Here is a 17,656-nt window from a genome sequence, read left to right as displayed (position 1 = left end):
GGATAATTCCATATGTTGATAAAATGAGCATAGTTCAAAAATTATTTGTTTGAATGCAAACATAACTCACTCATAAATTGTACACAATCAGGTCAAACATCAATATATTTAATTGCCTTAATTGTAGCTGTGCCGACAGCCATAGTAAAAACATTCTTTCAGACCAATACTCTCTGGCTTTAGCTCTTCAAGAGCTTTATGAATTATTACACTAGTTTTGGCACTCAAGTTCCCCTCAACTCCTTGAAACCAGCAATTCACAACAGTGAAGGACTGTAACTCTGCATTTCATCCATTTAAATGTCAACTAAAGTACCACATTCTCTTTTTTGATGCTTTTCCATCAATTGCATAGAACAGAGAATCAATCTGATAGTAATATAGAATCCACTATAGTGAAAAAGTTCCCTTATTATTCATTTGATTACTGTCAGCTTCAATTCATGAGATTTTCACAGAGATTGTCATTTTAATCCAGGAATAATCTGATGGAACCTACCCTCTTGTGATGTTCTTAGACATTTGAAAATGGAAAGGCTGTATAAAAGCCTTAGAAGAAGATAAAGATTCTGGAATGCATTTTAGCTCAACTGCAACAGCGTAGCATAGATATATCCAACTAAGCTTGTGCTAAATGTCTAATCAGATACTAATCTCTCCAACTCCAGATTTTACAGCCTGATTTACATCCTGGTTATTCATATCATTTAAAACAAGCTGATTTGACACATTCATCAATACATAATTTATTCCTCTAATACTTTATTCCAAACAGTCATATTACTTTGAGGCACTTTATTTTAAATAATATATTTGTTTCAGTACATTGCCTGATCTCTTTGCTAGTACACAATCTTTTAGCACATGTACACACTTTTTCTTTTGCTCTCTCAAAGCACCTATGGATTTTTTTAAAGAATATCACATATCTCATCATATATGACTCTAGGCTAGTATTGTACTTTCCTTTGCTTTTAAAGATCTGTGCAGTACCATAACAGACAGAGTTTATTCTTAGCTGAACAGTTAAGGACCGTTCAATTTAGTAATAGAAGGTAAAAAGCTTAATTTTGGACTATGTTTCTGCACCTTTCAGCCAAACAATTATGCCAGTTAACAATTGAAATACCAATTAAAACTGTAAGCTGATGGAGAAACAATGAAAAATGCTATTGTCTTCAGAATTCAGTTAGAGAATGCTTTTTCATCTGTGTACTATTAGTCAGATATTTGTAAAAGGCAGATAATCAGGCAATTGCCAGAGCAATGCTAAATTTATTTCACAAGGTTCTGCACTTCCACTGGAAATTTATAGAGAGTCAGACACTGAAAATAGTTGAAAAATCACTGAGTTAACAATTTCATACATGGGACACACACCATATTTGAGAGCAATTCACGAATTTGTCATCAAATTAGCCAATGAAAAACACTGCATATTGTACTGACAAATACCCAGCTACAGACATAAAGTCCTTATGCATCTCAGTGGTATCTAAGAGATTTTAGTATTTTCCTCAACAGGTCATAATTACGAATTATTTTGAGATCAAATCAGTTGGTGAATGAGGTAATGGAAAGAAACATCAATCACAATACTATTGATTTTTCTAATTAGCATCTCCTTATGCTTTCTTACATCTGGTAGGAGTCAGGCAGCCTCCAAAAGATCCTACAAGGTTAACAGACACTAGTGGATAAGTGCAAGCAGAACATTGAACATCCAGCATGTTTTGTTACGTTGAGTGTTGATTTATATAGTTAAGAAGAAATATCTTTAAATGCTATAATTTTGTTTTATTCGATACATATTTTTCAACAGTGGTGATCTTTTTTTTCTTACCCTTAAGACTGAACAAATGGAAAGCATATCTCACTGCTCTGATTGGCATTTTTACATAATTTCTGGGGGACATAATTTGATTCCATTGTGAATAACTGATAATGTTTTGGAACAGAGATCTAAACAAATATATTTCTAGGTCTAATTTCAAGTTCCTACACTCAGTGACTACCTTTGCACAAGCTCTACTGACACACGGAAAGGCAGTTTCCATTTAAAGTCATTCTGTGCTTAAGTTTCATTAAACCAAAGAGGCACTTGGTACACTTCATTAAATTCACAGCATAGGACAGGAAATATCTTTCATAATAGGTGTAATTTAACTGCTATGGAAAAGATTTGTCTTTTTCTTCATAACCAATCAGGTTTCTTTTTCCTTTTCAATCAACATCTCGTATCCACCTACACAGCTGTCACATTCAATTCTGCCTTGGGAATTCAAATTAACCAACTGGAGAGACATTTCTATTTTCACTTAGTTGCATGTGTTTTCATCAGCATTAAAGTTAAGTAGGTTTAGCAGAAATAATGAGAAAGATTATCAGGTTAATATTAACTGCTAATTCCTATAACAGTGCCTTTAGATTTACGTCTTTCCGTGGAAATAATTTGCCTAATAACAAACTCTGGATAACACAAATATTTATGGTGACTTTAAGCTTACTCTGCATTGTAAAGATTTAATGTTATTGCATAAAGAAAAAGATATTTTACATTCAAGTCAGTTTATTTCACAAGGAATGACAATGGGCATTCATTAGAAGTACTGGTTAGTGAAATGAACAAAAGAGTGTTTCAGCTTCAACATCTCCCCTCCATCCCTACTGCTCCTTACCTTTCTTGCTGTATCTTCACAAGTCATAATTGCAGCTCAGCCCTGCACATTTCAATGACTGATAAAGCTACATTTAATACCAACAGCAGAACTGATTGTACAGTTTACTTCGTATTTTTCCTCTCTTAAAAAGACAGCTCTTAATTCCCCAGTTAAATCTCTATCTGCAAATTTTTATTTCTGAGTCATTCTCTGTGACCCCTTTTCTGCCAGGAAAGAGCTGAAAAATCAGACACCAGCAATCTCGAACATCATTGCCATAAGGGATGTGTACAGTTTTTCAGTGTGGAGAGGAGAAAAGAAAGATAGATCTATACTCTACGAAGCCTGAAACAGATTGAAAAATTAAATTAAAATAAAAAAAGCACCAAACACTAATTCCCATGATTTAACAAATGCACACAACAAAGTTTCATGAAACTAACAGTACAAAAATTCATTGCTAGAAAATACTGTGCCATTACCAATCCAAGAAAGGATTAAAAAGAAATAAGAAAAATATTCTGTATGTTAAGTCTAGTTACAAAATCCCTAACTTCTCAATTATGGTTTGATGATTTAAACTCATCTAAAGATGAGATTAAAAGTCATTGCTGCACAAAGATGTCAACTTGAGAATATGCTAAACTTTATTGTTAAATTGTAACTTGTTTAGATATATTCTTTTGTTTATGTAGTAGCCAACAAATACTATATAAATTGTCTTTGCACAATTACTTACGTGAACATAGTTATTCATCTTTGTAAATTATGAAGTCCCAGCATCCTTAGAGATATTCCAACTCTTCAGAGGTAAAAACTTTTCATTACAGACTATGCAACGTCTAACATGTTGATAGCTCCCATATAAGTTACTGCTTTCACATCCATTTAACAAGAACAATAAAAATATTTCCATTCAAAAAAATCAATACTATGCTCTTAAGTTATGTATTTTTTGTTTGCACAGTCTGCAGTACTTATTCTACAGCAAGTACCAATCTGTTTCTGTGATGACTTATTTATTACTACTTTACTTCTCAGACAAGTCACAATATTGATAAAACTATGTAACTTCTGAAATTATTCTGTTTGTAAATTATATACAGTTGCTTAGAGGAGTGATCATCAGGCTTATATAGGAATAAATATTGCCATGTATTACATGAAACTTCCATGATTGCAAAATGATACTCAGTTTTTGGTTGCTCCTGGGAAGGAAACACAGAATGCTTTGAAACTTAACAGACGTTACCTGAACTTCATTGCCAAACTAACTAATCAAGCAGAGCCAGTCTGAAAAAAGTAAAAATTCTTTTTGAATGAAAATATTACTAAAGATTACACTACAAGGTTGGCAAAAAATCCAAATGGAACCAAAGAAGAGCCATAAGTCATAACTAAGCAAGTTATTTCACTGTTCTGCCAGGTACTCATGCACTAGGTCAGGCAGTTTTGGTTTGAACTCAATATATTTGATGTATACCAGAACTAACAGCTGGAGTGCCAGCTAAACGACTGAACAGGCACTCATGTGTACATCAATGTTTATTAATTCTCAATCAGCTTAAGCACTGGGAAACGGGTACCTCGCACTGTATTCTTTCTAACATGAAAATTGTATTGGGATGCTTAGTCAACTCTGTAGATTTGGGATATATTACAATTTAGATAGATGAGTTCTCTGTCTTGACACGGTGGAGATATTGTTCTGAACTAAAATGCTCTCAGAATAAGTACAAATGAAGTGAAGCTCCCTTATGCTGGAATTTGACTGGAAATACATGTGTATGCAGCCAATTCAGCATCCCCACGTGATATGGACCAAAGGACCATTTGATTTCAAACAACAGAAGCAACATGTATGATTCTGAAAGACCTACAAATCTTCATTTCATAGGGTAAAAGGAATATCAGAATTAAAAGGACTACCTGTTACATAAAGAACTGTTTATCTAATTTTAAAGTCAATTCAAATATTTATTTATTGCAGCTTGAAATTCGAAGGTCAATGTCAAAATAGATCTTTTTTTTTCTTGAATTACTACAAGGAATCTTCACCCAAGTTGTAAGATACTGTGAACTGCAGCCTCAGTAAGATGGCCTCCATCTGCCATCTCTAAGGAGCTTCAAAGTGAATCAAAAGCTGGATTTTGGAAATGAAATAATGTTTTCTTTAATGTTCTGAAAAACTTAGTATTGTTTTTAATGCCTTCAGAAAGATGTTAAATCAAACATGCCAGCTGGTATGACATGCTGGTAAGTGCAATGCCAGTATTTAGTTGATGGAAAATATACAGGAATACAAAATTAATCTCTATAAATAATCAAAATGCTATTTTTCTTCAGTGTTTTACAGATTTAGCATCCAACGTGAATCATTATTACAGTGAATTTACTTACTTTCAGTGTGTTACCACTAAGATGTAGTAACTATATTTTTGAACTAAAACTATTTGTTTTAAATTTTATAATAATTTTAGGCATACAACTAGTATGTACTCAGTAATACTGTATACATGATACTGAATTTAATTTGGTTTTATAAATGAAACAGTATGTATAATATACTCACAGGTCCTTAACCAGTACTGTCTTTCTTGTACAGTTACAGCTCTGGTCATAACAGCAGATCTTTATATGGTAAAAACAAGTACAGAATTGGAACATAAATTTATATTTTTTCACCAAATACATAAAAAATTTACTGAGAAACACAACTTTGCATTTCAGCAGCTAGCAGGAAGTGACAACCTTGCCCTTGTGCTAAGTACTATGAAGTAAAAAAGAAGCAAAGAAAAAAAAAAAAAAGGACAAATCCAGCAAAGTATTATCTTTCTTTAAAATTCAATGCAGCTTTTAAACTTTAACAAGTGTAGTGAATGTATGACTGCTTATCAGTTTGGCAAACTTTCTACTAATTCCCATATTTTCTGTCAACATTTCCTGAATAAACAAGTAATAAAGAAGCAATGAAGCAGCTAATAATTACTAGCAGCACGGCAAGGATAAAGAAATATTAATTCTTTCATGCACAACTGTTAAAAATCTGTCAGGACTTCATGTCACTTGTGAAATGCCTGTGTCCAAAATCCCAACTCAATAGTACTGAGCTGTGAAATGAAACCTTGGAGAATTCTTTCTGCAAGTGGTAATGAACAATCTCACTAAACGTATTCTTTCAGCCAGCTGCTTTAATTTAGTTAGCCAACTTCTCAGTTTAAAGACAGTCTCTGCCAGCAAAAGAATATCACTTTCATGTCTCAGTCAGACAAACAAAATACATCATGAACAAAAGTTTTATTTATTTTTAATCTTAGATTGGTTTTGCTTTTATATTTCCCATTCTCATGCAGCAAATGAGATTTGTTTTAGATAACTTCTTTTTTTCTTTTTCGTTGTGGCAGTTTGGGGAAAGCAAAAAAGCAAAAATAATTGTGACTATGCTAAAGAAGGCTTAGAGATGGTACTAATAAGATGCATACTATTTCCATCTACCATGTCTGTTTAAAAATGCATCAATTAAATTACTAATCACTGAGTGTTGACTTTGCAGCTTTCAGATAAAGCTATCTTTTACTCTCTCTTGCAAAGGAGCCCAAATTTAGAAAATATAAATGATATAAGCATCTTTAAACCTTTACTAAATATCATGTCATTTTGACGCAATTAGGGTGTGTTACAAAAGCTACAGAATTCAGAGAACAGCAAAACAGTTGAAGTTAGAAGGGAACTCCTGAGATCATCCTGAGTCCAGCAACCCCAATCAAGTAACCTGCTACAGCAGATTGTCCAGAATCACGTCCAGCTGGATTTTTAATGTCTTCACAGATGGAGACTCTCCAGCACCTATGGGAAGCCTATGTTTTATCACCTTTACAGTAAAAAGTGTCTTCTCACCTTCAGATTGAGAAACTAGCTGTTCTCTCTGGATCCATTGTTCTTCATCCTGTCAGAGGGCACTACTGAGGAAGTCTAGCTCCATCAACTTCATTTCCATCCAAGAGGGAGGAAATCACACAAACTGACTGGTAAGATCCTCTCTGAGTCTTCTCTACTCTAGGTTAAACAGTCTTCCCTCTGAAAGATGAGAGATACTCCAGTCCTCTAATCTTTTTTGTGGTGTTTTACTGGATTTGCTCAAGGAAGGCTGTATCTACCCTGTCTTGGAACTGGGAGCAGACACAGAACAGGACATATTAGTATAGTTGACTAGGGAGTATTGCATATAATCTGAAAAAATATTATCATAATTTTTTTATTAAATTTGACATGGCTATCTGTGGAGCAAGTAAGCTTTTAGGTAGCAAAAGTCATGCTACATTAATGAAACGGATGATGGAAAGAAGGAAGCAAGAAGAGACAACGATGGTGTTGTTCTCTTTGGATTACAAATGCCAAAGAAAGCCAGATGAAGGGCAGGATATGTCCTCAGGTGTCATGTCAGAGAGAGGACAAGGGAGTAGCTATGAGCAGATAATCAAAGTCTGAGATCCAGTGATTTCTTTACAGCTTTTACTTCCTTGCTTTCTCTTGTTCTCCTCAGAGGAAATACTTGTAAAGGAACAATTCTACTATAATAGCAGTTAATAGTAACCGCAGTTTCCACTTGGTGAGCACAGCTGATGAAAACCAAGACTTAAACCAAAGAGTATATGAATTTTGCTTAATTTTTCTTACACATTCTTTAGACATATTTGGCACTAAAAGTGTAATTTGCTGTCAATCAATAGAAATGAAAAATTGAAACTAATGTCAGGAGATAATGTGAGAACTAATGGGACTGGGTTAATTATTCTCCTAAAAACAGGATGGAAATTATTTAGATTAGGTAGTAAGAAAAACAACTATAATTAAAAAAGACTCCACAAAGACTACTAGAGGACAGAGCATCTCTTTATACATTATTAATAAATTTCAATTTAAGGAGCTAGCAAGTTCTTATCAGTTAAAACAGGTAAAATAACCCAAAATATAATGCTTAACTTTTTAAAAAGAATGAAAAAGAGAAGAAAATTAGTTTCTACCACTTCAAAAATAGCACTGAATGGAAAAACATTAGAGGCGTAACCAGGCATTAGAAGTAAAAAAGAGATAAGGCACATGTTAGTGAAAAGCAATACCAGCTTTCCATGGTAGCAAATATAGAAACAACACTGAATGTTTATTTAATCATATACTATAGCAAAACACAATACCTGTTCAAAAGTTCAAAGCTGTTCACTGTGAATGCAATTTCACTTAATAGTACAGATTGCTTTTTTTCTATTCATCATGATTCTGAAGGATACTCAGTAGAAGAATGATGTGTGATTCTGCAACAAATTGAGCCTGACTGCTTCCATGTATGTAACTCTGAAAAACAAAAATAATAATAAAAAAAAGAATTCAATTGAAAATGACGCAGTTGGGCATATGTGAATGCAAATAAAATCTGTTTTGCAGAAAAATATAGACTGCAGCAGACATAGCTGAACAGCACATACATATGGATCTAAATTTAGTCAAAAGTAATGTTATAAACAACATTTAGGAAAATCATACATATACACAGGATGTAATACTTAATATAAAACATATAGTTCAGTTATTTTCACACTGCCAAAGTGGAGGAAATTATATGCATTAATTTGCTCAGGACATACAGAGAAGTAAAGCTGATGAAATCAAGGACATGCCTCAGCACAGGACTGAATGAAGTTAAAACTGAAACTTAAAATGCTGCCTTTAATAAGTCAGTCTGTTTTGCTCTTAGACTGACTGAAGTTACTTCATAAAAACTATATTCCATCTTTTTCAGTGAAAGTATTCTTAGATCCATAAAAAATCATAAATTAAATTCATACACAAAATGTTTCATTCGTATGAAATTGTAGTAAACACAACCATGGGTACTAAATTGAATAATTCCAAGTATTCATTGTTAATGAGCTCATTTTGTATGTTGCTTGTTAATACAGCATATAATTCAAAAATTGTTAGTGTTTATTTTTTACTAGCCATGATATCAAACAAGTAACAGGGACTGTAAATACATGAAATGAACAAAGTTCTCTCTTTTCTTCTACTGTATCAATTACAATTGTTCAATAGTTTGCTGTGCTACCAAATGTGAAATTAAATACAATTTGTTCTCAAAGTATTTTTATACATATTGCACAGATGCAAATTTCACCCCAATTAAATAGATAAAAAAATGCTCACTCCCGATAAGTTAAAGAAAAAGGAAACTTCTTGCCCTCCACATAGCTTCAGGGTTTTATTACTTTGCTTCTTCTAGCTCTAAGTTTTGCTTTAATTCATTTTATTTTGAATAGTTCTGCCTAAATACCATTGATGTCAAGATTCAGAACAATTCCAATTTGAAACGCTCTGACACTTTAGGATACAAAAGAATGCCTTAATCCACACAAGTTAAGTTCTGGTGAATTCACTGTCTAAATATGTCATTCATAAGATACTATAAGACATTTTTTACTCAATGGATGGTTATCTACTGCTTTTAAAATTCAACGTATTATGTTCATCCAAATCACTAATTCAAAGCTAAAGCACATAAGAGCTTCATGTATCTAAATACTCAATCTCTCAAGTAAAATGTCTTTTTTCCTCAACAAGATAAAGATTACTGATCTCATGTGATTACCTCACTGCAGTATGATTATGACAATAAGCCAATCTATATTTCCTGACTTTTTGTCAGGGCCCTTAATAAATCTCACTAAGGCAAAAGAGAGTGATATAAAAAAAGGAAGGAAATGGGAATATTTCATATTAAGAAAAAGTAAAGATGAAGTTAAAATGCTCTTTAATAGACTGATCCTTAATCACCATTCTTTGCTGCCGTGTGCAAAGTGGTATGAAAAATCTCTTAGCAGATAAAACCATAACTAGAGAACGCAATCCCACTGTCAATACAAATATTCACATTTACTCAATCAAATGCATCTTTGTATAAAACACAGGCTAGATTTAGATTGTTTTATCCACGATTTCCTCCAGCATGGTGATGAAAAAAACTGCTAAGATTTTGCTCTCCAATGTACTCTGAATCATTTGCAACCACAGTGCTGCAAATAGTGACTGTCACTATTTCTCATGCAGCTAAAGCAATACATACATACATAGGTGTAAATACATTTGCTGGATCTGCATTCAAGTGCACTTAACAGTACACATCTCTTTTTATTGCTATGACACCAAGTTATAACCTAAACCTTCTAATAATTAAATATATACTGTATTTGATAATATGAGGTGAAGTAAAATAAACAATGGACTTTCTAACAGAAAAGTGCAACACAGTCTAATAACACTATGTAGTTTATCACATAATCACTACTGGTTGCTGCCTACACATACTCTAAAATCTATGAAAACATGCAGTGGGAATGAAAAGAAATACGCTCTGTGTTTAAGAGTGAACATTATTATCTTCATTTAATAAAAGTGACTGTTGTATTACTGTTAAGACTATGAATACCTTCTGCATTTGTAAAATATTTAGGTAAGAGCGGTCATTTTTATTGACAAGCTTTATACTCATTTTACACTTTTATGTTAGCAATTTAAACCATTGTAACATGATTGATGGAACAGAATTCAAAGCATATTACATACATACACATAAAATAAGCACAGGAATCATTCTTCTCTTCAAACAGTCCACCAACATTACATTGTTTAGCTTTCATCCAAAGTTTTCAATTAGAAATCTTTACCTCGCTCTTCATTAAATTCCCCAAGAAATTGATTTTATGGCTAATGTAAGATATATATATTTATCTCATCATTATTTTTTTTTCATTTCAGGATTTTCCAGTAGCTGTTTGAGAAGCTTTCATGGCACAAAACACATCAGCAGATCAATCTCTCTAAAGATAAATCTTTAAGAACAAAAAATTATGAAAAGACATGTTCTCATTATCAATACTTAGATACCAAGATATCATCAGATGCTTAGAAAAATACATGGACTAGACAGAGTTCATTTGCAAACAAAAAGTTTGAATTAAACTATATCAAACAAAATGAAACATGGAAAGGAACCTGCCTAGAAGACCTAAAGCAAAGATTCTACTTTGAAAACTAGATGATGAATATGAATTTCTGGTTAAACATCTCAAAGGGATTGATGTTATATCTTTTAAAATGTGGGTTGCCAAAGGCATAGCCTTGCTTTCAAGGAAGCGGATGAACTTTGATTCAGTTCTGGAGACTTTATGTGCATATTAAAAAGCTAATAAGAACCAATTCTTACCTATTGCTCTTTCCCCAGAGGAGGGATAAGAATGGCTAAAAGTAAAGCAAGTATTTATCTTAACTGAGAAAAACCTCACCATCATAGCACAGTTAACTAAGACATAAAAAGATGTCAGATTAACTTAAAAGGGATATAGAAAGAACACTAGGTGAAATGTTAAATAGATGTTTATTGCCCATAAATACATATTTTTCGTTTTTATTTTATCTTTTTATGTTCTATTCCAAATTTGCTTAGGTAAGCTATCCTTTCAAGATATTTAGTAATAAACGTAAGGTAATCATGAGGCTCCTTAGACTGTTCCCCCTGCCACTATTCTCCAAACTCAGAACAACAAGATGGTACATCTCTACAACAGCAGCAGGTCACTGCAAGGAATGTCACTACAGAAGCTGAGAAAGTAGAAGTCTGTTTCAGACTTCAGATAACAAAAATAACTTGCATTTAACAATATAATGTGAATCACCTGAGTTTGCCACTGACTGAACCTACATCAAATGGGGAATGTCATAAATGGGGAATATCATAACCACTGCATGTAAGGAATTACTTGTGCTTTTTCTGCAATTAACTTTCATATCTGTATTCTAAAGAACAGACAAAAGCCAGAGTAGAACATTTTAGAAGATGGAAGACAAGTAGCTTACACAAAAACAATGGCAAACAGCTCTTCCTGAAGAGTTTTTCTGAATAGTCAGAACGATTTGGCATTTATCCTCATGTCTTACCCTACAGGTAGATAATGACACTATGAGGCTACTCAAAAGGTACAGATTTATTTCTGTGGATATGGATTTACACATATGTAATAATAGTTTTATATACCGTGATGGCCACTGTCTCGTCAGATTTTGAAACTCATAGCCAACTGTAGCCCATGCCTACCTGAAATAGAATACATTTAATGACCACATGTATATATATATATTATGACAAATCAACTTTTCAATATTTCTCAACCAGTTTTCTCAATAGTTTAATTGTGATCCACAACGCCTTTTAATTGCATAAAGTTCTTGAATTTTGGTCATCTTGAATCCAGATAACTAACATAAAGGAACTTGTTATGTGTGGAGTTTTTATTTTCACAATTCCTTCCGTTTGTAAAATTGCTGAACAACCTACATGCAAGGCATATATTTTTGTGAAATTCTATTTGAGACTACAAACTACTAAGGGACTGAGAAGTAAGATTTCCATTTTTGCTATCTTCTCTGCTTTCTGACACTTAATCCACTTCACATTTGGAAACTCTGTGAAGTCTATCTGGCTGAGAATGCTCTAGGCAAATGCTTTAAATAAACTCATGAATAAACTCAGTATTTTTCTTTCATTTTGGAAGCATCAAGGGGGAAGACCATATAAAGCAGAAGTCCATCAGAACAGATGCAATCACAGAATTACCACAACTGAGAAAACAGCAAATGCTGTGCTAGGAAGATTAATAGTAGACCTGAAATACGAATGGCTAGCTCTTTGAACAACATGCCCTTTTACACCTTTAACATTGTCCTATCTCAGGTTTAATTTCTCAGAAGCAATTTGAATTGCTAACTGAAATAACAATTTAACTAAATCAGGCCATTATATTTGGCAGTTACAATTGTTTAATAAATGCAAATTTCTATGAAGTAGTGTTAAATATTTATCTACTATTTGTAAACTCATTAAATATTTAGTGTAATAAAACTGCAGATGGCACATACATATAATCCCTCACTAAGCTATTCAAGGATAACAACAGTATAATACATTTTTAAATTTCCCTAAGTACAGCATATGCTTGCAATACCCCATCAAGACTGATAGTTGTCATGTTCAGTAAATTACTTGAGTTAAATGTTATCTGTACTCTATTCTCACTTTCTGTTAATGCTATATAAATAAAGCAATCAGAAAAAAAAAAAAAAAGAAAGAAAAAAAAAAAGAAAGAAAAAAAGGCATCTGTGAGTTACATGTATGAAGGCAGTACAGTTAACTTCCGGAGTTTTCCACTGAAGCCAAACATGATTTCAAGTGTTCTAGTATTCTTTCCTAAAAATAAATGAAAGAGCTGATCTCAAAGTAATGCCTCCTGTTTTGTTACACTGACCCACAACATTAAAGGAGGATGGTAGTGGTAAGGCAGTAGAGATTGAACCTTTCCACTGATATTCTGTTATAATTTGTTGACTTGTGACAGATGGCAGCAGAGGAGGAGTCTGACAGAATAGTGTCTGATAAAAGCTGCCAGCAGTACTGTGAGGAACAGCTTGATTTCACATGTGGCTACGGTGAAGTTATATGAGACAGCCAGTATTCACAAATTAACCCTAGGGAGGACTTTCAGGGCCTTTTGGATAGTTAAATCTTGTGAAACAAGCAGGACTCACAGAACAGTATCAGAAACGCAAAAGGTGGTGGTTATGGATATAACGAATGGGGTAGATTGCTCATTTGGGAGGAGAAAAGCTAAGAAAAAGGGATAAAGTGGATGGGGGAAGAGCAAGCATGGGAAAAAGGCAAGAAGGGACAAGAGGAGAGAACAATCCAAATTCAGGCTAGTATAATTAGAAAGAGGTAAAGTAACACACTAGTTAATTACTGCAAAATAAATTTATAAACTCCACACAAACAGGATAAAACACTATCAATTTGTCTTAATTTAGCACATTAACGTTCAGGATGAAATTCATGAAAAAGAGGAACATTATGCAAAGCTATGGATTACTTAATTATGAGTATGTCTTCAGAATGGCCTACTTCAATTACAGTCAATCAATTTTGCCAAGAACTTACATTAGCTGTAACAATTTGTTATTTTCTCTTAATCTATAGAACAAATAAACAATAATAAGAACACTTTATTACACCAGAGTTCTTTATATTTTCAAATTAACATCTAGGAGTGCCTTGACTGTCTGCAGTACTTAAATTCTTAAAATGCACAAGTTTTAAAACTCTCTCACAATACTATTCATGTACTTTATCGTTGTGTTTATGCAGAAAAAGGTCAACCATGGTATGGAGAAATACTAATTCATTCAGTAAAGAAACACTTCAAAGTCAAACATTAGGATAAATTTTTACTGTTTGTTCTCATGATTATGTATGAATTTCTCCAGTAAGATTCAGCAGAACAGTGAAACACATTCAGGCTCATAGCTTTCAAACTCCTTCATTGCAGCTTCTTGTTTACACATCATGCTATCTAAAGAACAACATAGTTTCACCTGGAGCATGCTCTCTAAAATATCCTTATTACGAAGTAATAGTACCTGTTGAGTTCATACATAGAAATAAGAAGTTTAACTTAATTTAAGAACCAGGTAGGCTATGAGTTTATATTAAAGAGTTTAATACTGAAAAAGTAAATATTTGAAGTAATATCTCTACCAAAAGTAAAAAAAACATACTAAGTTGTGACTCCATTTCCTAATGAGCTCAGAAACCTGTGACTAACCTAATCATATATTCATTTCCAAAGTTACGACAATGTTCAAATGTTTATTATAGAATTTTTTTTTTTAACTATAGATATGTAGTAATAAAAAGACATACCTGGAAATGATGCTTAACTGCTTCACAGCTGAATGTAGTATTAAAAACAAAATAAATATAAACAGTCCTAATTTAAAACTTGATATAATAAATTTGTTTCTGGCAAACTGAAAATATATCACTACAGCAAGAAATGTGCAGTAAATACTTGAAACAGCAGTTTTTTTCAGGGATCTTTCTTTTATTTAAGAATTAAATAAGATGAGTTTAATTTAGCTCTAACCCATAGGAAATAAATTTTAGAAAGCTACTAGCTTTGTGAACATCTCCAATCAAATGAAAGCCAACAGAATGCCGCTCCAGTGAAAATTTTATTTGTTGTGTTGCTAGTACATACTGTCTCTAAGCAGTGGCTATCCTCTACATGAAATCTAATTGAGCTTAGCTACAAACCAACAAGATGAGGACTAAGAAAACAGTTACAGTGCACACACAAAAACTGTGAGACCTAGACCAAATTGCTAGAGGTAGTGTCTATTCACTTAGTAATTTTGTTCAGCTTATGCTCCTGCGTGGTACAAAACAGTCAGGCAATCTAGAAACTCAGCATTGGACCTTCCAAATAAAATTTGTTATGTGTTAACCAATCCCAACATCCTTACTTTGACTGTTAGTTCAGGTGTTGAGATGACCTCTTACCTAATATGAGTGTAAAACATATTAACTATATCGGATTAGGTGGTTTAAATGCTATGCATAATTTCCTCCGTGTTTAAGAAATACATTGAGAATCTTAAAAAATTATGTACTGTAGCTAGGTATAACAATCTCACAGACTCCTTGATTCACTTGTTAATTAGTTGATATGAGTTATATCTTCCATGCCTGAGCTCTCTGTTGCATTCACTGTTGCCTCAAACCAAAACAGTTCAGAGAAGACAGCCAGATTTCACAGGACTGGTTAGCTGAGACAGACTGTGCTGGCTGACTTCCACGGAGTCCATCTGGAACTGAGTACAGAATACAATTTGGTTTCCCAAGCCTAGAGTAAAAGTGAAGAGATGCTGCTTAGTTTTGCCATCTAACTGGCTGGGAAAGGTAGTTGGTATAATTTAAGATAGTATAGAAATCCTGGTTACTTTATACTACCAAATTAGGTAGTATAAACCAAAGTATAAATTTGCCTCTAAACAGCTTTTATTGTATTATTTGGAACATCTAGAAGTGTTATGAAAGGAATTATTTAGTAGAGATGACCTTGCAAATCAAAAACTGTGAACTCTCTGCTCAGCTATGTAGCTTTAATACTGAAATTATCCTACTGAGAGAACTCTTTTTTTTTTTTTATTAGTAATTTATTAATTACTGAATAATAACAAGACAGAAAATACAGCAATCCATTGATGAATCACTGCTTAGTGAATTTAAGAGGAAAAATACAGACCTGAACTCTCATTAGGAATAAAATAATTTTTACCTTTATGACATTGAATTCCCAAGTTACCTAAAAGACTGGCATACAACAAATTTATTTTCCCTGAAACGCCATTATAAAACACAGTATGCATATGAGAGACTTTAGCAGAAATAAAATTAAAATTTTCAGCATCTTTGAAATAGCATTTTTGTACAGTGAGAAAGATTACACAACAGACTAGCTGATTGGCTAGTGATGCTTTGGTGATGCTTTGCTTAACAACTTCGCAACTTTTAATTCAACTTATAAAAGGAAGACAGAAATCTCAGAGAAAAATGACATTCCTACAAACATTATTTCAGCCAGAGGTGAGCATCAAATCAATTATATTAGTCAAAGTTGAACAACTGAAGTTCAACTATTACTAGTTGTTTTGGAATATATTCTGCTTGCTTACCACGTGGAAGGCAAACTATAGTCAGGGAACCCAAACTTCTAATGAGGAGACCAAAGCAGGAGAATGAACTATGTGATTCCAAATTACTGGAGCCCATACTCAATTAACAGCAATGAGGGAATGTGGGAAACAATCCTGAATTTGGTGTAACTACCTATCTCAAGAACAGTAGATGCAGCCCCTGATTCAGCTGCACACAGTTTAGGGAAATACTAAGTTATTTCAACTATAGGTTTCATAGACTAACAGCAAGCTTCAGTGTAACTTTCATCATTTTTTGGAACTGCACATAATCTTGTGCAGGTATAATGGGTATTTGTATATTTGGAGCATTGTTTTAAATGCTAAGTAACTAGGGAAGGAGAAATACTAAGCAGGCATGATTAGGAAAATTAAGCATGAAAACTATTTATAACTGTTGTGGGTGGGTTTTTTTGCATTAACAGATCTAAAATTCTGTATTACAAAAAGATACAGTTTAATAATCTAAAGCTTTAAATAATGAAACTTAAACTTTATTACATACTACAGCTTTACAGTATTACATAGTAACATTACTCTTGGGATAAAAAGAACATCTCTAATCCAGCTTTTAAGAAATCTGAATTCAAGCAAACAACACTTGGAGAAAACTTATTTACATTCTTTCTTTAACTTCTTTTTTTTTTCCCCAAGACTTATTCTTTGTATTTAATCTCTCTGCTCCCCACAACTCTACAAGCTACCTTAGTAATTTCATCACAACAGAAAACCCACATCTAGACTAGAATTTTCTCAATGGAAAAGAAGGTGCATCCTTATTGTCTTCTTCCAAATATAATCTCTCTTATTTAGTCTTTGTTTCAGGTAATTAATACTTGCAGCTTTACAAAAAAGTCTGAACAAAAAATTCAGGGGAGAAAATGGATTAGAAAGTAAGAGCTGATGCACTGCTTTTTCACATTCACATCAATATTCTAAAATAAGGCTGTATTTTATAAAAAACTGTTCAGCTGAGTTATTAAAAAAATTACTCTGTATTGCCCAGAGCAATTTTCTGCATGGCAGTTTGGGTCTAGTTAGCCTATTTTATAAAAAGTACTGCTGACATGACATAGAAATTGAGCAAAATGAAGCCTTTACCAGGACAAACTGAGAACAAAGGAATTACTCCATGTTTGGAATATAAAATTTGAAAGTAGACAGACTTGACAAATAGAAATTTATTTCACAATAACAAATGCTTTGAATCCATGATTTATGAAGGCAGCTGTGGGAGTCACTTATTCAAATTCGTTGTTTAGCACACTGGCAGATATTACCTAATTATTAGAATGTGCAAGAGAGCACATTTTTTTCAATAGATGTGTTATACCATTAAGCATCTTGTAATTCAGCAGCTA

The 17,656-nt window shown here is 33.0% G+C and overlaps 1 protein-coding gene and 1 long non-coding RNA gene across 2 annotated transcripts in view; both read right to left on the bottom strand.

Moving 5' to 3' along the window:
• LOC128080325 (uncharacterized) overlaps positions 1 to 17,656 on the bottom strand; it is a 987,521-nt gene that overhangs the window by 238,768 nt on the left and 731,097 nt on the right. The window lies entirely within an intron of this gene.
• TUSC3 (tumor suppressor candidate 3) overlaps positions 1 to 17,656 on the bottom strand; it is a 107,421-nt gene that overhangs the window by 14,163 nt on the left and 75,602 nt on the right. The window contains exon 7 of the mRNA XM_052682405.1: positions 7,949 to 8,012. Within this exon, the coding sequence (XP_052538365.1) occupies positions 7,949 to 8,012 (64 nt within the window). The remainder of the gene's footprint in view (positions 1 to 7,948; positions 8,013 to 17,656) is intronic.

This window comes from Tympanuchus pallidicinctus, unplaced genomic scaffold (genome assembly GCF_026119805.1).
Source record: "Tympanuchus pallidicinctus isolate F22 unplaced genomic scaffold, pur_lepc_1.0 scaffold2, whole genome shotgun sequence".
In the NCBI taxonomy this organism is placed as follows: Eukaryota; Metazoa; Chordata; class Aves; order Galliformes; family Phasianidae; genus Tympanuchus; species Tympanuchus pallidicinctus.
The sequence above is the reverse complement of the archived record's forward strand: the minus strand, read 5'-3'. Positions and strand labels throughout refer to the sequence as shown.